Source organism: Lagenorhynchus albirostris, chromosome 7, assembly GCF_949774975.1.
Source record: "Lagenorhynchus albirostris chromosome 7, mLagAlb1.1, whole genome shotgun sequence".
In the NCBI taxonomy this organism is placed as follows: domain Eukaryota; kingdom Metazoa; phylum Chordata; class Mammalia; order Artiodactyla; family Delphinidae; genus Lagenorhynchus; species Lagenorhynchus albirostris.
In genome coordinates, this window is record NC_083101.1 from 13818397 (window position 1) to 13845296 (window position 26900).

At 39.3% G+C, this 26900-nt stretch overlaps 1 protein-coding gene across 1 annotated transcript in view; it reads left to right on the forward strand.

The window, feature by feature from the left end:
- C5 (complement C5) overlaps positions 1–26216 on the forward strand; it is a 77999-nt gene extending 51783 nt beyond the window's left edge. The window contains exons 27-41 of the mRNA XM_060154474.1: positions 1441–1536; positions 2832–3003; positions 4819–5024; positions 6428–6580; positions 6810–6875; positions 7991–8072; positions 9080–9128; positions 14453–14555; positions 14922–14996; positions 15113–15218; positions 16317–16400; positions 17329–17418; positions 19638–19721; positions 25022–25160; positions 25724–26216. Coding sequence (XP_060010457.1) covers positions 1441–1536; positions 2832–3003; positions 4819–5024; positions 6428–6580; positions 6810–6875; positions 7991–8072; positions 9080–9128; positions 14453–14555; positions 14922–14996; positions 15113–15218; positions 16317–16400; positions 17329–17418; positions 19638–19721; positions 25022–25160; positions 25724–25862 — 1644 coding nt within the window. The 3' untranslated portion in view covers positions 25863–26216. The remainder of the gene's footprint in view (positions 1–1440; positions 1537–2831; positions 3004–4818; positions 5025–6427; positions 6581–6809; positions 6876–7990; positions 8073–9079; positions 9129–14452; positions 14556–14921; positions 14997–15112; positions 15219–16316; positions 16401–17328; positions 17419–19637; positions 19722–25021; positions 25161–25723) is intronic.
- Positions 26217–26900: the final 684 nt, after the last annotated feature.

Here is a 26900-nt window from a genome sequence, read left to right on the forward strand (position 1 = left end):
CTCAGAACGGGTAAAATGTGCTAATTTGTCCACGTACACTTGGTATGAATCTGAACTTGAGCTTCAGAGCCTTCTTACAGGTCAAGGCTGCGAGATGTTGTTGTGAAACATGGAAGGGATCCTATTTACACTCTGTTAGAAAGAGTGGGGTCAATTTATTAAAAGTACAACAAAGTGTTGTTTGAAATTGGAATCCACTTACATGCTTGAATTGCAAAATCTCTGCAAGATACTGCTACAACATCTTCTACTCCTAGAATGTATTTTTTAGGATCCAACAGCTTTTATTTATGTATTTATTTTGCCTGCCCCAATCCAATCCCTTTCATATCAGGCACAAGCGGCCTCTTGGCTGACAGGGGTCCCATAATTAGGACCGATTAGGACTCACACAAGAAATGGGGGCAACTGACATCATCTAGGTGCTATTTGAAGAGTAAAATACTACAACAATTTTTTTTAAGATCCCACCCATCCATCCATCTATTCGTATCCATTCAACAACCATTCACTAAGCACCTAAAACATGCAAGGGCCTATTTGGGGCACAATGGGGGAGGAAGAGTGGGAAGGATGGACCAGAGTATCCCTGCCACAAAGGAGCTCGCACACTGGTAGGGAAAGTGGGGTATAAATGCTAATAACTCTAACCAAGATTGAAGTGTGTGTGTTCATTTATTTATTCAATAAGTATGTATTGAATGTGTACAAAGTGCTACATGGTAGGGACATAACAGTGAACAAAACAGGTGTGGTCACTTGAGGCCATGGCAGTTACAGTCCAGCAGAGAAGTCAGACATTGAGTAAGTGATTTCAAGTGTGGGATTCATGTTAAGAAAAGGGAAATACAGTTTCTTTGAAAGCAGGAAACTCTAACCTAGATTGTGGGAGTTGAGAAAATGGGTTGACCAGGTCCCTGGGAGCTAGGTAGGAGGGAGGCAGGCAGAGTGTTGCAAGTGGAGCAAACATGATGCCTGTTATCTTGAAGTAGAGAGAGGGTGGTTCATTAAAAGAGCTGGAGCCGAGAAGTCCAGAGGGTGAGTGGCACAAAATAAAGCTGGAGAAAAAAGTGAAGGTTACTTACTGGAAGGTCTTGGAAGCATTGCATAGGAACGTCACTGCCCTAAGAGAAGAAAATGTGGGAGAACAGAGGCAGAATAGTGCTTCTCAGGGGAGGTGGCATTTTAACAGGGTCTAGAAGGAGAGGGTGAACTTGAACGTGGTAAAGAGGTATGAAGTGGAGCTACAGGGTAGAGAGGTGGAGGAGAGAAAAGCAAGTGAAAGCATGTAAGACTCAGAGCTTTGAAAAAACGCAAGCAGTCCAACTAGAGTGCATGAAGGGAGAGAAGGAGAGTAGGTCCAAAATGAAGATTAGAGCAAGGTCACTTCACTTTAAAGATACCAGTTTGCTCTCCTTTTTAAACATTGCTTACTTTTAGGGTACCTTGCCCATTGAAGCCCGAGAGAAAACTTTATATCTTACAGCTTTTGCTGTGATTGGAATTAGAAAGGCCTTTGATATATGCCCTCTGGAGGTAAGTAAGAGTTTTCTTTCTCCAACACCCATGGTCTTTTTCCATACCATATTCTTGGGGGGAGGGGGGAAGGTAAGAGGGGGGCTTGAAAATAACTCTAACTCCAGAATTTAAGGATTTCAGAATTATGATAGATACTAGAAAACATCTAGTCCAACCCACTCATTGACAGTTGAGAAAGCTGAGGCCTGTACGAAAGGTGAATTTAATTGTCCCATGTCACAGGCTACTGACTCGTAGAGCTGTGATTAGAACAGATAACTTCTGACTGTGATGAGAAAATGACCCCATGTCTGCAGCTTCCTACTCTTACCTCTGCTAAATCTTATGCCACGTATGTGACTGTTGTTCTATAACCCAGAATACAGAGTGTTGAGATACTCTGTATCACAGAACTGTTGAGGATGCCCCATACCACGTTTGCTGCCTTGGGTTGTGCTGTTTCATTTGCTTGGAAGCTGAAGGGAGAAAGGAGAGGATCCACTTAAGTGAATCAATATAGAAGATTCCAAAGGTTAACAGAATTGAGACCCTGATCCGGGAAGTAAATTAGACATGTCCTTCAAACCAGCAGACAGAACCAAGATGGAAAAACCCAAGGGGATTGATAGGACTCGAACCACAAAACAAAATAATCGTTTAGTTTAGTTCAAGAGAATTGTTTTATATATATATCCAGCAAGACAAAATAATCAACAAGGAGAAGTTAGCAGTGGTGCTGGGAGAGAATGCACCAGGCAAGATGTCAGCAGCGATGCACCATGCCACCTCCTCATCCACTTATCCAAAATAACTACTTTAGTCGTCTCAGGACAAAGTCATAAAGACTATTTTCCCAGGAATCCTTAGGATCAAAAAGTACTTTGACAGCTTGGCTCTTTTTCTGCTACTGATGGTTTTAGTTACTAAAACTCCTTTTGAAAATGTGAATCTGTCTCAGCTATGCTGGGGGGGAATGGAGAAAGCTGTGTCTATACTTGGTGCTTCTTCTTCCCAGAGGCTAGGTATGACATGGGAAGCAGAAATTCAGTGGAAAAACCTCTACCGAGGAGGGGAGGATTCAGAAACTAAAACAAGTGGATGTGGACAATCTCGTTTTCACTTTCCAGGTTACACTCTGCTCCTTCTCCCGGAAGGATTTGCTTCAGGGAGACACATCCATTTCCATTAGGTCATTTCTCTTTCCACCCTTCACCTTGCCTGCCCCAGAGTGGCGCCATCTGGGGGCAGGTCCCATCAGTTGATAGGCCGATGCTTGACAAAGAAACTTAGGTATCTTCTGCTCTTGTTTCCAGAAAGTCAGCACAGCTGTAACTAAAGCTGACGCCTTTCTGCTTGAAAATACCCTCTCGACCAAGAGTACTTTTACACTGGCCATCGCTGCTTTTGCTCTTTCCCTGGGAGACAAAACACACCCACAGTTTCGTTCAATTGTCTCAGCCCTGAAGAAGGAAGCTTTGGTTAAAGGTATGACTTGTTCCTGACAGGTACTCGGCAAGTGTCTACTAGGCATGTAGCGTCTGCTAATTGGGGAAGAGGTGGTGGCATGCATAGTGGAGTGAGACACCATCCCTGCCCTCAAGAAACAAATCATCACAGTACAAAGGAATAAGCGCTGTTATTCATTTACTTAGTCACTCATTCAGCACATTTTTATCCATTCCTAATTCAACAAAGGAATGAATGTGTATTGAGTGTATTGAGTATTGAGTACCTCCTATGCACCAGGCACTGTTCTAGGCTCTGGGGATAAAGCAACAGACAAAAAAAAAAAAAAATTCAGGCCTTCATGAAGCTTACATTCTAGTTAGGGAGAGACAAACACGATAAATAGCTAAAACATTTAATATACTGAATAGCTTAGTGATGACTGATGTGAAGAAAAATGAAGCAGGGAAGTGACACAGGGCAAGGGGGTGGGTTGTAATTTTAGATGGGGTTGTCAGGCTTAAGCCTCACTGAGAAGATGGTGTTTGAGTCAAGACGTGAAGGAGGTGAGGAAGCAAGCCAGTGGCTCTCTGGAAGGGTGTTTCCTGGTGGAGAAACAACTTTGCATATTACTGAGGTAGGAGCATGCCTGGTGCTCCAGAAAAGGCCAGGAGGCCAGTATGGCTGGAGAGAAATGAGATGAGGGTAAGAAGTGATGTCAGGGAAGGAAAGCGTGAGGGAGTGCCATGTAGGACCTTGGAGGTCATTACTAGAGCTCTGCAGGACTCCTGTATACAGTTGTGCAATGTTCAAAGCACCCAAGCAAGCAGGTGAATTAAGGCTGAAATCCAGCCTGTGCTCTGCTCCCCCATCCATGCACCCTGGTTTGAGTCAGCTTCTACCCTGAGCAAGGGGTGCCTGAGTCTCATTCACATCAAGGTGCTGTGGGGGCCAGTGTGAGCCCCAGGAGAGTGCATGACCTAGCTTGTATTGTACCAGGTTGAAAAGTAAAGATATTGCTTCCTATGGGTCAAGAGTAAAGAAATAGAGAGGAGCTGTGGTCATTGGCCAATGTGCCTAGACCAGCACCGGCATGGTTGGGCACTTCTGAGCCGTCTCCTGACTAAGGTTTTCTAAAAGTTTAATAAATCTTACATGAGGTTTATCATTATCTACAAAATTTGACTTCTGTCATCATTTAAAAATGACTGACTCTTAACATATACCTCGAAACCACTTGTATAATACTTTTCAAATAACACAAAAGAAATGTCTTGGGTATTGTAAGAAATGAATCATAAAATCATAGAATTTAAGAGCTAGAAGGAAACTTAATAATTCAAATAATGTTTGATCTGGAAGTATCTTTAAAAACCAAAACTTTCATTCTAAATACAGCCTCCACAAGTGAGGGAAAACATTTTGTCCAAAGTCATGCAAATCAGGTAATTCTGATGTGTGAATAGATAACATCAAAATTTTGAGGGATGGAGTGGGAGGTTGGGATTAGCAGATGCAACCTATTATATATAGAATGGATAAACAGCCAGGTCCTACTGGATAGTACAGGGAACTATAGTCAATTTTATATATGTATGTAAAATACATATATATTATATATATAAATATATATACATTCTTTTTTAGATTTTTTCCATTATAGGTTAAAAGAGCCCTGTGTTAAGGGACCTTGTTTGTATTGGTCACCTTGAGAAAGTTCTTCTTACAAAAGAGTAAAAAATTTCTGGAAACCAGAAGGCCACTACCGGAAGAAACTTCTAGAAACTTGCTAGAATTGTTATGCCAAATTCACACTTTTCATCATATTTACCAGTGTGATTTGTTGATGTTCAGGTAATCCACCAATATATCGTTTTTGGAAAGATGATCTTCAACAGAAAGACGGCTCTGCACGTTATACCAGCACAGCACACATGGTAGAAACCACGGCCTATGCCTTACTTACCAGCCTGAGCTTGAAAGACATGAATTACGTTAATCTAATAATCAAATGGCTATCAGAAGAGCAGAGGTATGGAGGTGGCTTTTATTCGACCCAGGTAATGTTTCTTTCTCAGGGTCCATCCTCCTGGAGATATTTTTAGTGCCTCCCACACCACACATTCCACACTCCTTCTGACCTCCATGCTTCTGTCACCAAGGGAGCATACCAAAGATATGAATAAAGGACTAGAATCAAGGACCCTAATGGATATGTGCATTGACACCCTTCTTATACAGAGGAGCAAGTCAGCCTCAGGAGTTTCATTCAGGGAGTTAGTGGCAGAGCCAAAATCAGAACTCACGTCTCCTGACTCTAAGCCCAGTACTTCCTTTATGATTCTTAATTACCATGAAGGGCTAGGAGAGTTAATTCCTATGTAAGGAACAGCAGCTGCCCTGCAAAGGCACTGATGTTTCTGTCCACAAAACAAATAAAAGATGAGAGGAATACTGATTACTAACATGTTTATCTATCTACCTACCAATGTAAACTCATTTAAGTATGTATATTTTACATTATAACTATATGCAGTTGTTTAGTGTATATCTACATTCAAGTTTATCTCAAATGTTAGCATCTTCCCTGTTCCCTGGATGCTTGGACAATGACAGGGTGTGTGTGTATATGTATATAAAATTTAGAGCTAGAGTGGTCCTTCAGGGTGACATTAGTGATCATCTAATCCGAGGAGGCAAATGGTTTCATCGTGGGTACAACTGGAGGCTTAGAGAAGAGAGGACCCCGCTTATTAGCACTGGCTGCATGGACATGGGCAGAGAGGGTAGCCACAAATTTGCTATCTCTGATCCAGCCACATTTCCTAATTTTGTAGATGAAGAAGATGAAGTCCAGAAAAATTAAGTTCATCCATTTATTCCTTCAACGAATACTTGTTGAATAGCTACCATGTGTGTGTACTTACTAAATGTAATGGATGCCAAGAAAAATATACTACTTGCCCCCATGAATCTTATATTGCAGTGGGGGACGCCAAAGATAAACTCTACATAAAAATATTACCAATTCAGATGAATGCTCTAAAGGGCAGAAGGGAAGAACATTAAAACAGAATAATGAGAAGGGGGAGCTTCTTTATGGCTTCACTGTGCGGATATTTAAGCTGAGACTTAAGGATGGGAAGGAGATACATTGTCATGCAAGGAGTTGGAGGTATTCTGCAAAGAGTGACTTGCCTGAAGTCACGTGCTCAGGACAGGTAGAGAACCTGGACTTGAGGCCACACTGCCTTTCTGTCCCTGCTAACAGCAGCATCCTTATTGGGGGAGGGGGACGATCTTCCTTCCACCTCCACATGGGGACCCTTAACCAGTTTCACTCAGTCAGCTGGAGTTTCATCTCCAGGCAATGCTGACTCACCTTCTCATAAGAAAGGGTATTTGTAAACAGAGAGTACATAAATAAGTAAACCTATTTTTGTGCCTTGCTGATTGTTGATAGGATACAATTAATGCCATCGAGGGCCTGACAGAGTATTCACTCCTGGTTAAAAAACTCCACTTGAATATGGATATCAAAGTTTCTTACAAGCATAAAGGTGACCTCTACTATTATAAGATGACAGAGAAGAATTTCCTTGGGAGGCCAGTAGAGGTAAATAAAGGATTTTTTTATAGTATTTTATAATCGGATGGGACCTTTGAAATCATCTGTTACAGATGCTAATACGTATTTTTCTAATTACCACATTTTAGATTATTTTAAGGTATATTTAAACATACAAGTAACTGGAAATAGTTCTTACTGTCCACAGCCTACAAATCCGTGTTTGTGCAAAGTAAATAAGCATGAGAAATAATATTGAACGCAAAAATCTTTCCAGGTGCCTTTCAATGATGACCTTGTTGTCCTAAGTACTGGACAAAACAATGGCTTGGCTACAGTGCATGTGAGTATTTCATGGAGAGCCGACTTAATTGGGGTTATGTGTGACTTAATTGGGGTTATGTGTCAGCTTGTACTAAGTAACATAAAAGAAAGTTAGGGACTTTGCCACAAAGTTACAGAAATCTGGGCTTGGGTAACCATGACTGACGTAAGAGTCATTTATCATTCTTTCTAGCTATCTTGGTAGCTGTCCCCACAATTTCTTTTTGAAAATGGTCATATTAATCTTTATATGTATGTAGTCTGTGTATTTGTGGAAATTATATATATATAAAATTATATAGAGAGATCAATAATTTTTATGTCTATATATGTATATAGACATGTGACTTGTATGTATACACTCATACGTGTATATACATGGATGTGGTGGTTAGTAACGTAGTCTCACCTCATTTGTCCAGCATCATCGGGGATTGATGGATATGTAAGGGCTTAAGTTTCTTCTATTTTTAACCATAGATTGCATGGACACATATAAATAGCTTAGAAAAACGTGTAACTGCCAAATGCCTCAAATAAAATAAACTATGTATTCGGAGCATAAGTTAACATTCTGTTGATTATTTAATTGTGTGCTCATCTTTAGTACATTTATTCCTTCAAAGACTGCTTCTAAGATTGCGTGAGGGTGGGGAGATGGATGGTCCACTTTTCTGTCACTTCTGGTCACTCTCACTATACCTACTTCTGGCAGCACCCCTGCCCTTCCACGCATACCTATAATTTGTTGTTACCACAGTGGTTTGTGGGCTGAAGAAAACCATACTTCATGACCTTGTGGTGTTCTCTGTAAAATTAGTGTACAGGCACGAGGATGAAAGTCTTAAAAACTTTCCTGTAGAGTGAGGTGCTCAGATTTGACTGCGTGGGATTTGGACCAAGGTTCTGACTGGACAGAGATTGTTTTTTGCTTACCTTGGGCTTCTCAGCTATGTTTCAAATTGTGGAGTTTGCTGAAAGTCCGGTTGCTGGGAAAATGGTCTTTAACGTACACCATTTGCACTGGGTGGTGAAAATACTTTAAGCATCTCATTTCTAGCCGCAGTACTGCCATAATACCTTTTCCACTCCCCATTTTAAACAGAATACTCTTGTTTACTTGTCCCAATATAGGTAAAAACTGTGTTTCACAAAACCAGTACCTCTGAGGAAATTTGCAGCTTCCATTTGAAAATTGAAACTCAGCAAATTGAAGGTAAAACATCATGATTTACACTATAATTTTGGCTAAGCATAAAGAATGCCAAAGAGCTTCCCTGATTAGGAAAAACATGCTAAATCAAAAAACAATTTTCTTATTCAAATTCTTTAACAGGTTGACATCTGAGTAAACATAACTGCCATTTATTATAATACAGGTAACTAATAATAGTTGGAATTTGATATTAAATAACAATATCTAAGCTAAATGTATCCGCTATTGATCCAGAAATTGTTTTGACTGAAAATTACTTTAAGAATGTAACTAGCATAAAAAAAAATGTAACTAGCTGTAAAGCCACAGAAGGGTCTAATTTCAGAAACTTGAATTTCTGTTACTTTTGTGTCAGTGTTCCATTCCTGGGCCCTGAATTTCTCTCATCACTCTGTTGGGTTTCCATCCCTTACCCTTTCTGTATCCCAAGGAGTTTGGCAAATGCACATTTCTCTGCCCCCACCTTCAAGTTGATCTCTCCAGGACTTATGATCCTTTCTTAATGTGCCTTTTTTTTTAACCTGTGGCCCTCTCATCCCTCTTCTGATGGGTTAGTTCTCCCCTCCCAGTCCAGAAGCAAGGCCACTTGCACACCCCAGTTCTCCTTTACCCTCTGCCCTGATAGCTTCTGTTTGTGGCTCAGAAGCCTGTTCCTGCAGGAAAATTTCCAACTACCAGCAAATCCAGGCGTCGGCTCTTCCTCTCTGCTACCTCCCCCAGACATGTGACCAACACATATTTACCTTAAATGACTCCTTCCTTAAATTATAAGTTCTTGGAGAGCAGAGAACTGTTCTAATGGTTTTAAGACTTCCTGGGATTGTCAGTAGCCACGAATCTCCATTAAAATCATCAGAAGTGAAAACTTCCAAATCACAAATCATTTTTAAGTGTGTTTAGAGACATGCTCATTAATGATTCTGTTCTGACATGTTGCAAAACAGCTAAAAACGGTTTACTCTTATTTTTGTTTGTTTGTTTGCTTGTTTGTTCGCTGTGTGTGCCAGCCCGCAGCTACAGCAACTCGGAATACAAGCGCATAGTGGCGTGTGCCAGGTGAGCCTGTTTCCACCAAGGGGAGAGTAGACTTCAGGGTCTCACTTCTGCCAGAGTATTATTTCTTCAAATACTTTTGAATTATAAGAATGTCCAGAAGATGCAAAATTGTTCGCTTTTTTTAATGTGGAGCATAGCAGGTATTCTTTTTTTTTCTCTCGCATCTTTATTGGAGTATAAATTCTTTACAATGTTGTGTTAGTTTCTGCTGTACAACAAAGTGAATCAGCTATATGTATACATATATCCCCATATCCCCTCCCTCTTGAGCCTCCCTCCCACCTTCCCTATCCCATCCCTCTAGGTTGTCACAAAGCATCAAGTTGATCTCCTTGTGCTATGCAGCAGCTTCCCACTAGCCATCCATTTCACATTTGGTAGTGTATACATGTCAGTGCTACTCTCTCACTTCATCCCAGCTTCCTCTTCCCCACCCTCCCTCCCCGTGCCCTCAAGTCTGTTCTCTACGTCTGCGTCTTTATTCCTGCCCTGCCACTAGGTTTATTTGTACCGCTTTTTAAATTTCCATATATATATGTGTTAGCATACGGTATTTGTTTTTCTCTTTCTGACTTACTTAACTCTGTATGACAGATTCTAGGTCCATCCACCTCACTACAAATAACTCAATTTTGTTCCTTTTTATGGCTGAGTAATATTCCATTGTATATATGTGTCACATCTTCTTTATCCATTCATTGTTGTTGTTTGTTTTGTTTTTTTTGAATTTTATTTTATTTATTTTTTTACATAGCAGGTTCTTATTAATTATCCATTTTATACATATTAGTATATATATGTCAATCCCAATCTCCCAATTCATCCCAGCACCACCACCACCACCCCCGCTCCGCCACTTTCCCCCCTTGGTGTCCATACGTTTGTTCTCTACATCTATGTCCCTATTTCTGCCCTGCAAACCGGTTCATCTGTACCACTTTCCTAGGTTCCACATATATGTGTTAATATATGATATTTGTTTTTCTCTTTCTGACTTACTTCACTCTGTATGACAATCTCTAGATTCATCCATGTCTCTATAAATGACCCAATTTCGTTCCTTTTTATAGCTAATATTCCATTGTATATATGTACCACATCTTCTTTATCCATTCGTCTGTCGATGGGCATTTAGGTTGCTTCCATGTCATGACTATTGTAACTAGTGTTGCAGTGAACAATGTGGTACATGTATCTTTTGGAATTATGGTTTTCTCAGGATATATGCCCAGTAGTGGGATTGCTGGGTCATATGGTAGTTCTAGTTTTAGTTTTTTAAGGAACCTCCATACTGTTTTCCATAGTGGCTGTATCAATTTATTCCATTAAATAGCTACTTACTGTACAGAACAGCTTTGTTTTGCTCATATATAGTTTTCTCTCCCATTTTTGGCCTTTTTCTAATTCAAACACTAAAATATTAATTTGTCTTCCAGAAAGGTAAAGATATGATATGTAGGTATTAGGAAAAGAAAGAGCAAAAGATTCTCTCAGAAGCAGCTTCCACACTTTTACTTAGAAAAATCATGTTCACCCAGTAAAATCCCTGGCCGTTATCAGCCAGCCGGTGGTTCTCAAGTCAGGTTGCACATTGAATTCAGCTGGAGAGAGTTTAGAACTATGCAAAACTCCATCCAGGCTCACCCCTGGAGGTTCTTCTAACGGTAGCCAGGGCTAAGAACCATGGATGCTGAGCCCTTAGCAAACTAACTCCAAGGCCTGAATTGGTCACTATCTTCATTTCCTATTGCTGCTAGTAACAATTTACCATAACTGTAATGACTTAAAACAACCCAAACGTATTATCTTATAATTCTGGGGGTCAGACGTCCTAAAATCAAGGTGTTATTGGGGCCACGTTCCTTCTGGAGGCTCTAGGCGAGAATCCACGTCCTAGCCTTTTCCAGATTCCAGAGGCACCTGCTTTCCTTGGCTTGTTGCCCCTCCCTCCATCTTCAAAGCCAGCAACCCAGCATCTTCCAGTATCTCTTTCTGACTCAGACCCCTGCTTCCATCACCGTAACCTCCTTCTCTGACTCTCCTGTTTATTTCCCTTATAAAGACCCCTGTGATCACATTGGACCCACGCAGATAATCAATCAGGAGAATCGCCATGGCTCAAGATCCTTAACCTAATCATACCTACAAGTCCCTTTTGCTATGTAAGGTAACAAATTCATAGCTTCAGGGGATTAAGAGGTGGACATCTTTGGAGGCCATTATTCTGCTTACCAAACCACCATCCTAAAACGTTTATGAAAATATAGGTTTTTGAAAATATGTATATATACTTTAGTGATCACACAGAGTGAATCAGTTAATGGCAGAGCCAGGACTAGAATACAGGCTTCTTCCTCTTTCCACCACCCCTTAGTACCTCCTGTTCTGTTCTGTTTCCTTAATTCTTCCTATTCTCAACAACTGGCTGGTATTTTGCTGTTTTTACTTATAATCACACATGATGCAAAGCACTGAGTATGGGTAAACTAGAAATTCCATAGAGTTGTGTCATAGATTGGAGCTGAAAAGGATTTTAGGGATGATGTAGTAATCCTCTTATTTTAGAAGTAAAGAAACTGAGACCCCAAGAGGTGAAGTAACTGGCCAAATTCTCACAGAGTTAGAGGCGGGGCTAGGGCCTCAAAGCCCAGACCCTGATGCCCAGTCCAGTTTCTAAACCACATCCTTCAGTTAGTGTAATCTGAGACCACTGACCTTGAGGAATAGCACAGAATTTCTCACCACCTCCTTCCCAGCATTTTGCAGCTCTGTCTGTGGTCCCTAGCTCAGTCACTCTCTTCTCAGGATTCCTTCATCAGCTAGCCCACTCGAAGTCCCTCCTTCCTTCCTTGGCCAGTCTCTGCCATCTGTTCCCCCTCACACACCCTTCCTCATTCCCTAAGGTCCTGTTAAGGTCACCCTTTCCCAGGCAGCTTGCTTCCTGCCATTCCCACTCTTGGGTACCTCTCTTCTAGAGGACAGGGTGTGATCACTGTTTAAACCCATAGCACTTGTCACAGGGAGGTATGAGCAAACTTGTTCTGGGCAAAGCTAGAATCAATGTGTGGGACCTACAGGGAGGTACACTGAGTGGGCACAAGGACTCTATGATAGTGGAGCTGGACACCTGTGGGGCAGCCTCTGCCATGAAATACTAACATGACCTTCAGCAAATCAGCTTACTTCTCTGGGCCTCTTCTGTAAACTAAGGATATTGGACTATCTGATCCCAAATTGCCTTCCGGTAGTTCCACAACTCTGCTATACATTAAAAGGCTCTCATCAAAAACTTGTTCATTTGAATTCATTGACAGGAGGCCTAGTTCCAGATTGTTAATATATAAAAGATAGCAACAGAGATGTAATACTGCATATTCTACCCTTTGGTTTTTATAAACTGGGGACAAAATGTTCAAAAAACCAGGTGGAACATGCTTTTGGCTCTGTGATGCTGAAGCTGGGTTGGATAAATTCCAAATGTAACTGTGCAGTACTTATTCATGTGAGAAATTCTTTGCCTTCAAATATACACTCTCCTGATTTAAAAAATGCCAGCACACAATTTCTATGTTCAGAGGGTCTCTTTCGTGTATTTAGCTTTTTACAACTTCTCTGTTGTATTCATAAGAAAAGAAAAAAGGATTTCATTTCTCTCCTTCTCCTGGAACAAAATGCCTTTGGGAAAGATTGCTGTCCTTGGCAGCAGGCAAAGGGCTTCTTGAAAGGAAGGTTTCTGTTCCACGGTTGAAACAGTCACCATGGCAACCAGTCATCCAGGCTCCAGCAACTTTTCATAGACACTCTTCACTCAGGAGGCCCTTTTCCATCATGTTGACAGAGTATTTGCATCTGTGAGCCAGAGCTCTCTGCTTCTGGTGACACTCACCCATCCAATTAGGGAGATGCTAGATGTCACATTTCAGTTCCAAGTTGCCTTATATTTTGTTCTAAATTGTTAATTTGGTGAAGAATGGGGTTAAATTTTTATAAGCCGGAAATTTTATAATATTGAAATTTTTATGGTAAATATGACATCTAAAACTTCTAGTAGGATCTGCTTTATATATGTTCAATAAGATATGATTGGGGAAAAGAGGTCCCTTGCCACCTCACTAATTCAAATAATACCTCCCATTGCACTCATATTTATTCCTTTGGGTGAGATCAGTTCATTTTCCCCTTTATGAAGCTGTCTCACCAGGCTCTTCCTTTAATCCCAACTGCTCTCCCAAGCTCCACTCTCAAATGTCTGGCTGCCTCTCCCACATCATAAGGTGAGGCTGGAACCTAAAACTCAACCTTTGCAGAACCAGACTCCCATCCAGTCCCTACCCCACCAACCTGCTCCTCCTTTAAGTATTCTAACTTTGCTTAATCATAGAAACAGGCCTCTCTGCCTCTCAAGATGAAGGCTTGGAATTATAAAGATAAATTTAAAACACGAGTTTATACTTCTTCACAGTTAATTTTACAAAAAAGAAAATGAGCTCTAGAAAGGGAAAATAATTTGGGGAAAACCCTCAGCAGAACTGGGATAAAGCCCAAATTTACTGATTTGGGAATTTACTGGGAATTTCAGTATTGGAAATGGGAATTTCAGTAAATGGGAATTTCAGTATTCTTTTCCCTCATACCAGAAAAACAAAACCAAAATAAACCAAATCTCCCATTTTACCCCCTTTGCCTTTCTCCTCAGCTTCCCCACAAGCACAATTCCTAGATGAAGGATAGTCCTTGAAACATTTTTTTAAATAAAATATCTAACATGAAAATTTTAGAAAATAGAGAAAAGCATGGAAAAGAGATAATCACTTATAATCTCATCATCCAGAGAAAGTAGCTTCTAACATGTTAGTGTGTTTCCTTCCAGTCTTTTCCTGAACATGCTTATTGAGTTTCTTTCCAATATACAATTAATTTTCTTCTTTGAATATTCTCCGTTAGAAAAAGAACTAGGATGAGAATCAAGAGACTTATGCAGCTCTGAGGTGAGATAGTCATGTGAGCTTGAACAAGTACCTTATCTCATCCTCAGTTTCCTCAACTAGCTAATTAGGAGCTTGGACTGAATGGCTTTTATGATCTCTTCCAACCCCAGAATGGAGGTCCATTGAGATAACCGGTCAAGTGAGTAAAGAGTTGGAATAGATGACTAAGAAATCTCTTGCATCTCTAAAATTCAGAGATTGCAACACATATATTGTAAAGAAGCAAATAACTGGAGACTCACATTAGAAAGTTAAAGCCTACCAAGGAACAGGGGCTTTTCTTAAAGAATCTTATTTATTTATTTATTTCATTTCCTAATCTCTAATTTATTTTAGCTACAAGCTCAGCAGTGAAGAATCATCATCTGGGTCCTCCCATGCAGTGATGGATATCTCTTTGCCTACTGGAGTCAATGCAAACCCAGAAGACTTAAAAGCTGTAAATGTTTTCTTTTAAATGTTGTTATGGATACCTGCTTTTGTTTATTGCATTATTTTACAAACAAAGCTATTTCCATTCCTTCTAATAGACACTTTCATAGAATCAGCCAGAATATTCTTTTCAAACCAACAATCTACCTAAGTTTTTATTTTTCAAAGTGAAATAGGGACATATACTTGCATGGTCTGAAAAATGTGAGTGCATACGATGACGTGTTCAGACTTTTTCAAGAGGAGGAGCTGCTCTTCAATGTCTTTAAATAGTGGATTACATCCCCATGACCTAACATTCCATCAGTGGGTGAATGCATTTAAACAAAAAGTCCATGAAATTAAATTTGAGCTTTCCTCTTTGTTCCCTTAGCTTGTGGAAGGGGTGGATCAACTATTAACTGATTATGAAATCAAAGATGGACATGTTATTCTGCAACTGAATTCGGTAAGTTCTACCTCTCACCATTCTTCATTTATTATTACTATTCAAAGTTTGCAGCCTAAAATATTATGGGTCTCTCCTCTCCCATAATTTTCTTAAACCTTGAATTTGTCAAACAGATTCCTTCCAATGAGTTCCTTTGTGTTCGATTCCGGATAGTTGAACTTTTTCAAGTTGGGTTTCTGAGTCCTACTACTTTCACAGTGTATGAGTACCACAGACCAGGTAATCAACTCTACTCTAAAGTTTCTTCAGAGGACTGCTTTGTATTCATTATGTAGAAATGCACTAAAGGCCTACAGATTTTATGTATCGCCTCTCCCAGGGCTCATTCCTCACAAACATTCCCAACTTGGACAAACAACTTCTGTGTGACATTGAACAAATCATCTCACCTCTCTGGTCCTCAGTTTCTTCATGTTTAGAATAACTGGATTAGACTGCTCCCAACTTAAATTCTTTGCCTCAAGTTTATCTTTGGTGTTCAGTTTTAGTATTCATTGCATCTCTCCTTTTTAGAGATGCCCACTCGCCCAACTATTTCTTTAATCCTCCCAGAATCAACTTCTCCTCCACCTATAATCTCATCACATTTTGCAGAGAGCTCTATTATAGCAGTTGCCACATTGCATTATTATTATTGGTTTCTCCACAACCCCAGACAGAATGTTTTCATCCTTGTGCCCCTAATCTCTAGCACAGTGTCAGGTACATAATGTGTATTGATAAATGTCAAATGAATGACCCCCACGTTTGATCATTCAGCCACTTCTGAGAATATTAAGTGATTGGAGAGCACTTTGGTTCACAAGACAGAAGACTTCAATTTGGACAGTTCTACTTGTTACAAAATTCTTAAAGTGAACCAAACTCTGAGACCCATTCAATCTAGTTTTACTTCTGAAATCATATAGAACATAGTTAGCCTCTCTTCTCCTTGAGTGACAGAAAAAAACCCCAAAACTATGTAAATATATAGTTTCTTTTCTTCTCCAGCATAAATAATTACCAATTACAATTCTTTCAATAGACTCTCATGTAACATAATTTTTTTCCTCTCATTCACTGAAGCACCAAATATTTTCATTCTAAGAAATGAATATTGAAGAGTAAAATTTCAAGTACAGAAAGGGAGAATATTTTGTGGGTAGAGGGACCCATGTTAGGACAGACAATTCATAATTTAACTTCCTTGGGCCTCAGCTGCAAAAAGAGGGTTTGGAATAGGTGATCTCCAAGGCCCCATGGGAGGGACTCATTGATGGGGTAAATTGTTGTGCGTTCATCAAGCCACCTCTTCTAATTGCACTTTCATTGCTGCAGATAAACAGTGTACCATGTTTTATAGCATGTCCCATACCAAACTTCAGAAAGTCTGTGAAGGAGTAATGTGCAAATGTGTCGAAGGTAAATTTTGTTTAATGTGTTTAGGCTGCGTGCTTGTTTAAAGCAGCCACTCATAATCTGGGACTAATCTTGGGGGAGCTGTTTGACAAACTGTCGTTTCTCAGAAGTAGAAATGTAATCTCATCTGATTGAAAGCTCATTCCTTGAGCACTGTAAAGCTACTTTTCGACAGCTCTGGGACAACCTGATAGTTCCTACTGTACAGAGGCAGAGAAATACCATCCAGATGGTTGTTGGATATCCGAAGGATAACATGATGCGAAATTGTTACTTTTCACCTGGTCATTTTAGTGTAATAGGACCACAGCCTAAGAGAACAGAGGCTCCAGACTGAGCCACTAGCTCCTCTTTCTTTCCCCTTGTCCTTCCCAGATAGTGACATTCTCCATTCAGTCTTTCACCTATCAAGGCAGTGTTACTTCTTGTTGGCCAAGGAAAAGACCCAGAACTCACCAATAATCAGCAATGGACTCCATGAGGGTCTGGGTTCTTTTTGGTTTTATTTTGTTTTTCAAAATCCTTAAAATCTATACATTTCTTAGGTACTTATTGCTCCATCTTAGAGCTGTAAATCAGTCAACTCATCAATTTGGTTCCTTCAAGGGATTTTTGATTATACTCAAAATGGAAAAATTTCCTCCTTTCTTCAATGAAGCATATATATTTCTAAAGAGCTGAATGTGGAGTGACTACCCATTCTAAGAATAAGTCTCTTGTTCAAGATTTTGTTTTTGTTTGTTTTGTTTTGTTTTTGCTTTACATACTGTTTTACTTTATGGAAGAGGAGAAAATGGACAGGTCTTAGGAATCTGGTAATTGTAAGATTATATTAGATTGTCTCAGGGCTGATGAGAAAGAACTATGTTTACTCCCAAAGCTGTCTGTTCCTTACATTAACCTAACTTGTACTGTTTTTCACAAAATCCAGCTGACTGTGGACAAATGCAGACAGAACTGGATCTGACAATCTCTGCAGCTACTAGAAAAGAAACAGCATGTAAACCAGAGATTGCATATGGTAAGTTCAAAAGTTCAATGTATAGTTCCATTAAACATGACATTTTATGAAAACATGATCAGTTAGGAAGATCTACAACTTTACACAGTGATTATATAGATACAACATTCCACATGTTCCCTTGAAGGAAAATGCCGTCAATTTTCAGCGTTAACATGAAAAGTTATTTATCCTTCAGCAAAGAAATAGGATTTTCATTAAAAATGATAGGAGTGAGGTGCACACGCAGCCAAGACACTTTATTCCACAGACCCCATTGAATTAAAGGTGCTAAAACATATTCAAAGAGAATATTTGAGAAGCCACAGAGGTATAAGATTTCACTACTGCATTCTTCCAGTCAATCGAGAAGAAACAGAGACAAAGACGGTTTAGGGGTCTGGGTACTTTCCAAATCCCTCCAAAGACAAGGTAAAAATATCAGTACTAAATAATTTTTAATATATCCACAGTCACAATCCATGTTTGAGACTCTCTCCATTTCAAAAGGAGCATCTCCTTCTTGTTGTCCAGACCTCAGAGCTAAATCAAATGCCCAAGTACAGTTGTAGTCTTGTCTCAAATTCCTCATAGAATTAGATCCTTTATTTTCTGTCCATAATTCCTAATGTTTATTTCTGGCTTTTTTAATAGAGAAAGAGCGAGAGAGAGCACACAGATTATACACTATTTCAAATCTTTTCTTGAAAATTGGTAGGGGTTTATTTATAAATAAAAAATAAGAACAGTGCTGTTCGTGTAGCATTTTGTGTTTACCAACTGCTTTCGTATATGGTTTCTCACTGGTGTCCCATAAGCCCCCTTGGAGGTAACAGAGAATTATCCTTATTTTACCAATGAAGAAAGTGAGAGTCTGGGAGACTAAATAATTTGCTCCAAGTCATGCCAGAAGTAAGTAATAGAACTAGGATGCATCCTGGTCTCCAATATTATTTCCGTGATATCACGCTGAATTCTCTTAATGGAAATACAGCCATAAGAATGAATTTTGTATGGCTCATGGTCTTTCCTTCAAATTCATATCTTGAGTTTTTAAAAAATGCTAAAAAGTTGCCTAACTCAGCCAAGACCCACTGCCACTTTTAAAATACATTGAAGAAAATACTATATTGTTTTAACAATTTTTTTCTAAAATTTAGAAGAACCAAGTTATTTCTTCCCTCCATAATAGAACTATTTTAACTCTTAAATATAAGAAATCTATTTTAACACAGAGTAAATGCAATCTGGATTTAGTTCATTACATTCAAGAAAAAACTTAGCTGTCTTTTTTGGAGCTACAGGTTAATGCTGGAATAATAGAATAGAAACAAAATTAAATAATTCCCTCTATCCATCTATGGCCACAGTAGGTACATTGCCCATATCCACCATAAGTACTTAAGAATCTGAAATTCAGGACAGTCTTTAAGCTACTAATTTATACAGCCTTTAGTTCTGCCACAATGAGTTCATTCATTCATCTATACGTCTTGCTAGCTAGCTAGGATCTCAAAAATAGACAAAAGCTTTTAGGTCATTCACTTCAACCCCATCGAAAACAAAAATAAGAGGATTTTTTTTCTCAGGCCATATAGAAGAGATGGGTCCCTTCAAGCTGGTCATTTCAGAGCTGAGGTCAAACACACCATAGGTTAAACATTGATGCCTGAATGAAGAGAAAACAGGATTGAGAATGTTTCATGTCAGACAGTTGCCGATACAAGCAAAGACGGGTTGGAAAATGGAGTCCTATCAAAAACCAAAGATCAAAGCCAGTGGAGGTATCTGAAGAATGGAAGCAAGGGACCAGAGAGTCTCACATGGCAGGCCCTAGTGATAGAGAAGGAAGGGGCTCTTTGAAGTGCCCCGTAGGCATGACTCCATTCATCTCAAAGATCAGAATCTGAACTTTACATCTTTCTAAGGCTTGTTTTGTTTGATTTTGTGTGCTTCTGTCTTTTAATTTAATATTGCTCTTATCCTAACCAGCCTGTTCTATAACAGTGATCAGAGATAGTGATTTTAAGTAGAATGAGTCATTACAGTCATGACCAGTAGAATCACACTGGGAGTATTTGGGAAGGCTTCTTGGAAGAAATGAGATTTACTGCAGGGTGCCCATAAGAGCTTGCCATGCTTCATTTCTCATATGTTTGATGGACTCTGGCTTCTATTGGACACAGCAGTAGTGGTAATAAGCATGAATTATTGTGTATGTGTGTGTTTTTTTTAACCAGCTTATAAAGTTAAGATCATAGCCATCACTGAAGAAAATGCTTTTGTCAAGTATACCTCAACCCTCCTGGATATCTACAAAGCTGGTAAGAATTCATTCATTCATTCTTTCATTCAACAAATACTTAGTCCTTACTATGTGGCAGGCATTATATTAGACACAGAGGATACAATGTGAATAACACAGCCATAGGTCCTGCCTTCATAAAATTTATATTCTATTTGAGGAGACACGTTTTTTAAAAAAGGAGATGGACAAATAAACAATTATAAATCATAAGTATTATAGTTGAAACAGATGTGGAATTAATGGGGGAAACTCCTTTGGAGTGATAACAGATGGCGTCTTTTAGGAGATGATATTAGGAGTTAGCCATTCTTAAAGGGCAGAGTAGAGGGAACCAGATGGGCAGGAGCTGGGTCATACAGTGGTTTATAAGGCATGGTGAGAAATTTGGATTTTATTCTAGAAGTTCAAAGGGAAGCTAATAAACGGTTTTAGGTAGGCAAGAAACATTTTATGATGTATGGTTTTAAAAATCATCCTGGTTTCTATTGGAGGGCACAAGAGTTGAAACAGGGAAACCAGTTAGGAGCATCTATGAAGTGCAAAATGGCTCAGATGCCATGTGAGTTTTGATAGGATAAGTGAGCTTTAGTAACCAATACAAAAAATAAATTCATATGTAAAATAACACATAAAACACTTTAAAATATGTTCCCTTTTATTCTTTAAGTAAACTGAGCTACAAATATTGTGAAACTGCTTGTAATGATATAAATAGTAACACAAATGATTCATTAAATCATGTTTAATCCCAAATAAGTTTTTTTTTTTTTTTAAGAAACTGTCAGTGTTATTTTGCTTGACTCACTCACTTGGATAGGGGACCCTGTTTGTGCTTTGATTTGACAACAAGGAACCACATCAAATTTTTCCAATTGCATGTCTACTGATAGTCATTACATGACCTATAGCCTCAATAAGTAATTTCTCCTAATAGCAGCAGTATCGTGCATGGTACTGAACACTTTCTCAGTTGCTGCTGAACTAGCAGTAATTACATTCAAATGTTTCTAGTCCTTATGATACCATCTAACATTTTCATGGATTTAATATATCTCTATTATCAGCTAAATTATAAAAACAATTACTGAAATGTCATATTTAATTTTCCTAATTTTCTTAATTTTTATTCCCCGTCAACCCTCAGTTTTACAAACATCATTGACAAAGTTTCAGAATTCACAGGTTTTACAAAACTTAAAAGTTCATTATATTTTTTGCTCTTGTCACTAAAAACAAAAACACTTTCATACAATTAGTTTTTCTCTTAAATTGATATTTTATTTTGTTTTATATCAAACGACATGTCATTCTTCATTTTGTAACAACTCTTGCTTCATTTTCATATTTCCTTTACTTATTTTTCTATGATCAGTTTTATCATTCATTCATTAATCTGTCGGCTTATTAAAGCTGAAACATTTTTTTCTTGAATACATATAGTATTGACATAATTGCTAGAATATCATAGGCAAATCACTAAAGCACATATATATTCACTTTCTAAATGTTTACTCCTATATCTGTCAAAGTGAATCTATCAGACTTGATATGATTTATAAACTGCCTTTGGAGTTCTAGCACTACTGGCTGCCTGTCAAAATCCCAATATTTTTCCAATTTTTATTAATGCAATTGTTTGAGGTCTTCACACTATTACTTAATTCTGTCTAGTGTATATTAGCTATGTGGTAGTGAATATCAAATATATGAAAACAATATCTAAAGTGATTTTTGTCTTTGATTGCATTATCCAGAGACACTTGATAGGTGATTCAGTCAAACTGAAACAGCTAGAAATTTCAGGATTTTTACTGAAGCCCCAGACTTCTCCCTGGCATTACATTTGCACCAATAAGGTGTTCATGTAAATATTTCTCATTGACACCTTTTTTCTCAAACAGTTTGATATGCTGTCCCGTTGTTCCTTCCAGTACCTTGAGTTCAACAAAACCCATTAAGCCATCTTCAAAGTCTCTAATTTTTCATTTTAAGTTATTTAAAACACATGTTATATTAAATAGTTGATTTTCTCAATAATGATTGAAATTTTATTTTATTACCTTATTTATATTTTTCAAAAAGCTGTGTTCTCATTTCAGTAGATATAAATTTTGCAATAAGTAGGACCATAAATCTAAATTGTGGCAATATGTTTACATTGTTTTTTTTGAAATGTTATCAAGTATTTCAACTCTGAAAATGTTTGATTATTTTTAACCATACACTAGAGTTTAAAATTCTAGTAGTTTCCAAATTTTTCTTTGCTTGATCAATACTCTGACAACATTTTTTCTGATTTTTATTATTTCAAATGTTTTACTGTATGAAGTTGATTTGTGATGTTATTTTTTTCTCATTGATGATCACAAGTGTTCCTTATTTGAAACACGATTGCCATTCTGACAAAATAGGTAAGCGTTTAGTACTTTGATCTTTTCACAACCCAATTTTCAAGCACTTTTTGCATACAACGTTCGCATCATAAGCAATAATAAGCCATTCCTATTTTTACTGAAATAATCAAGTGCTTTTCATTCCAGAAATACAAATTACTTATTTTGTATCAATTCTTGCCTACTATCAAAAGACGTTCCAGACTGTTCTGAATTTTCTGCAGCATCAGATGATTCCCAAGCTGCAGTTTTGTTTGTTTTTTTAAAAATTTTTTTGGCTGCATTGGGTCTTCATTGCTGCGTGCAGGCTTTCTCTAGTTGTGGTGAGCGGGGGCTACTCTTCATTGAGTTGCGCTGGCTTCTCATTGCTGTGGCTTCTCTTCTTGCAGACCATGGGCTCGAGGAGCGATGTCTTCAGTAGTTGCAGCACACAGGCTCAGTAGTTGTGACTCACAGGCTCTAGAGCGCAGGCTCAGTAGTTGTGGCACACGGGCTTACTTGCTCTGTGGCATGTGAGATCTTCCTGGACCAGGATTTGAACCCGTGTCCCCTGCACTGGCAGGTGAATTCTTAACCACTGCGCCACCAGGGAAGTCCCTGCAGTTCTCTTTTTTTATAAATTTATTTCTGGCTGCCTCGGGTCTTCGTTGCTGCATGAGGGCTTTCTCTAGTTATGGCAAGCGGGGCCCACTCCTCGCCGTGGTGCGCAGGCTTCTCATTGCAGTGGCCTCTCTTGCTGTGGAGCACGGGCTCTAGGCATGCGGGCTTCAGTAGTTGTGGCACACCGGCCTAGCCGCTCCGCAGCATGTGGGCTCTTACCGGACCAGGGCTCGAACCCATGTCCCCTGCATTGGCAGGCAGATTCTTAACCACTGCGCCACCAGGGAAATCCCTGCAGTTCTTTACTGATACCATTTCTTCTTTGTTCTCCTGTCAATTCAGAAGATTCATATTTATGATAGTTAAAAGGAAATGTTAAGAAAATTTTGCATACTTTGTTATCTAGTCATTCTGGGTGTTAGTTTTTAATATATATAGATTTTGAATTCATATAAATATTAAAACACCACACACTTACCATTTACAAAAGAATTGCTGCTCACTAACAATAAACCAAAATAAAAACTAAACTACTTAGAATCAAGGGCAACTATGTGGTTCAAGGATAATGATGTTATTATCCTATGATTAGTGTTTCTCCTAAAGCACAGGATGCATAGAGTAGGTGAGGGTATAAATGAAAGAAAGATGAGTGATTGTTGAAACTGAGGTTGATTAATTATTCTCCCTTCTGAATATGCTTGAAGTTTCCCGTAACAAAAGGTTTTAAAAAATAATAAGCCCCCCTGCAGCCACACTGCTTACCATGACAGGGGCTGACTTGGCAAATCGTGCTGGGAAGGGTGTTTAGATGTTGCTGCAACAGGAAGTCATGTAATAATGGTCACCGGGAGAGCCTAAGAACATTAGCTTGAACTAACATGAGTACACTAGAATTTATAGTACTAATTAAAGTTTACCATTTATGCATTACTATTATATGCTATTTAGCAACAGGTTCAGAATTTTTTCAGGATTTTAAAAAATGTTTTTCTTTATTTATTTTTGGCTGCATTGGGTCTTCATTGCTACACGTGGGCTTTCTCTAGTTGCGGCGAGTGGGGCTACTCTTCATTGCGGTACACAGGCTTCTCAATGCGGTGGCTTCTCTTGTTGTGGAGCATGGGCTCTAGGTGCACGGGCTTCAGTAGTTGTGGCACGCAGGCTCAGTAGTTGTGGTGCACGGGCTTAGTTGCTCTGTGGCGTGTGGGATCTTCCCGGACCAGGGCTCAAACCCGTGTCCCCTGCATTGGCAGGCAGATTCTTAACCACTGTGCCACCAGGGAAGCCCGAGGATTTAATAATTAGTATGACTCTGCCAGAGTTTAATAACTGGATATCAGTCCTGAATTTATAGCAATGAATTCCCTGTCCTGGACTCAAAAAGTTTCCAACCTAGCAGAGGAATCAGGCATGTGGAGTGAAACATTATGATAGAAATTCAAGTATAATGGAGTAAGGGGAAGACAGATACTTTTGACAAAGAGCATCAGGGAATGTTTACTGGATACTGTGAGAACTGAAGATGCGTTTAAAGATGGGTAGACATTCAACAGGCCAACACGAAGAGGAATGCATTCCAGGCAGGGAGCCAACTTCTTGGCTACGTACTAGTTCTGTGGGAATCCTAAAGTTATCCTCCTTAAAATTTTCTAGTCTTTCGCATGTCTTGCACTTTTCTACGAAGTTGCCCATTGCCAGCTACCAAATCCTTTTTTATTTTCCTGTGTAACATATGGAGATTAATATTGTTCAACTCTAAAGAGATTCTTTTAATTCCTGGTTCTACAAGAGTAATAATGAAAAGCACTTATATATTGCTTACTGTGTTCTAAGCACTTTTCATATAGTAACCCATTTAATCTCACAACAGTTCTGCAGGGTAGGTTTTACTGTGATGCCCATTTTTTGGATGAGGGGTCTGAACTTCATTTGTCTGGGGTCACACAGCCAGGAAGTGGAAGAGCTGGGGTTTAGCCTGGGGAGCCTAATCCCAGAGTCTGAAGTCTTTTTTTTTTTTCACACACACACACTGTATTTTATTTTTACAAGAGATAAATAAACTGACACCAAGCATTGTAAATGAATGACCACAACAAAAGCAACAATGATTGCAATTACCAAACACAAAACACACTCACACTATGTCATAATATTGCAGAGTCCGAAGTGTTAACCACATGGACATTGCCTATAGCCATTAGCCTGTCAATAGAAATTTACACTGAATAATAAATAGCCTTGAGGAACTGGAATTCTCGAAAGAGTTAATAATTTTGACATTGTGACAAGAATGTGATAACCTTATTTGTGTGTTTCTCAGGAGAAGCTGCTGCTGAGAAAGACTCTGAAATCACCTTCATTAAAAAGACAACCTGTGTTAACGCTGACCTGGAAGAAGGAAAACAGTACTTAATTATGGGTAAAGAGGCCCTGCAGATAAAATACAATTTCCATTTCAAGTAAGTCACCAATATTTTGGAGTCTCTGATCTTCCCTCCAAAACAGAGTGCAATTTATTCTTAAACACACTGCGTGTTCTTACGTGCCCTGCTGTTAATGCGCAAACCATTAGGAGCATAAATGAAATAATGTGAGTTTAAAACAAAGAGCTCCTCAAAACCACCAGGGTAGCTAAGGACGCACTGAGGATAAACCAATTGAGTGCTCAGGTCTGACAGTGAATCTGGGGGTGCTCATTGACCCCCCTTTACCACATGTGTTCCCTCAGTAAGTTCTCAGGCTGTTGTGTTTTAAAGAGGACAGTGTTTGGATACACGTTTTATTATCTGTTTTTTAAAAATAGACATTGAAACAGATGCTGTTCCTGCCTTTAACCATGGGAGCCCCAAGCAGCTTATGATCCCCAGGGTTTTGTGGACCTTCCTGGGGAGAGACGGGTCCAGAAGTGTTTGGCCGGCAACCTGATCCCTGGGCACCTGAGCAGCCTGGCCTCAGCTGAATTCAGCTCTTCTCTCTCTGTGGCCATCATCACAAATGCTTTGTTTGCATTATTTCTTGTCAGGTACATCTACCCGTTAGATTCCTTGACCTGGATTGAATATTGGCCCACAGACACCGGGTGTCCATCTTGCCAAGCATTTTTAGCGAATCTAGATGAGTTTACTGAAGACATCTTTTTAAATGGCTGTGAAAACGCCTAAAGAAGGTCAGCTGCATCCAGTTTTCACTATAGACTCCTGTTGAAGTTTCTTCCTTTTTTTTTTTTTCGAGCGTTCACAGCTGGTCTTATTTGGAGAGCTCACTCTACTTAGAATTAGGGACACTTGCTTTTATTAGAGAACGATTTTAAGAGCAGTAACTCTCTGAAATAACATGTCCTTGGGGGGCATGGAGACAGACACTCATTCCAAGGTTATTGGACACCAGAAGCAATAAATTGGAACCCTCCTAAAACCTACCACTCAGGAATGTTTGCTGGGGATGAAAGAATAGCCCCATTGAAATGTAGTATCTTACAAAAACATGGCCTTTGCTTGAAAGAAAATACCAAGGAACAGAAGACTGATCATTAAAGCCTGCCTTTGCTTTCAAAATGTGCGAAAAAGCGTGTTATTTTATGCTAGGTCAGCTTCAACCACACAAAGACAGGCAAATTGAGAGAGGTAGAGAAAGCAGCCCGGGAGATCTGAGAAGGCCTCACCTCAGAGCCCTCAGCAACCTGAGAAGGTAGGAGACTTGCCGTTGCCCCCTCCCCTCCTGTTGCCCTCTCCTTACCCTCATGGGGACCCCTCTACTCCCCTCCCCACCCACCCAGCACATACTCATTTCCCCTGGAACTTGTTCTCCTGGAAGGCAAGCAACCTAATGAAGAGAAATCTAGTGGGAATCAGGAGCCCTAACCAGGTCTCTGAGCCTCCACTGGGGGGTTATAAATGAGGATTTCTAACAGAAGGCTCATTTTTAAGTGACATTTTGCAGCACTTGAGATCCTATGGAAGAATTCTCACATACATTCCCATTTAATGTATCCAGAATCTCACGAGGTACAGAAATTATTATTATCCCCATTTACAGATGAGGACTTTGAGGCTCAGAAAAGTGAAGCAATTTTCCCAGCCTAGTAAGGGGCAGAGTGGGAGACCAAACCCCAAGGCTCACTCACAGTCCAAATACATCCCTCTTCCACCTCTCTGCCCCATCCTATTGCTCGTCGGGTTTAATTTCCTAAGACCAAGTCA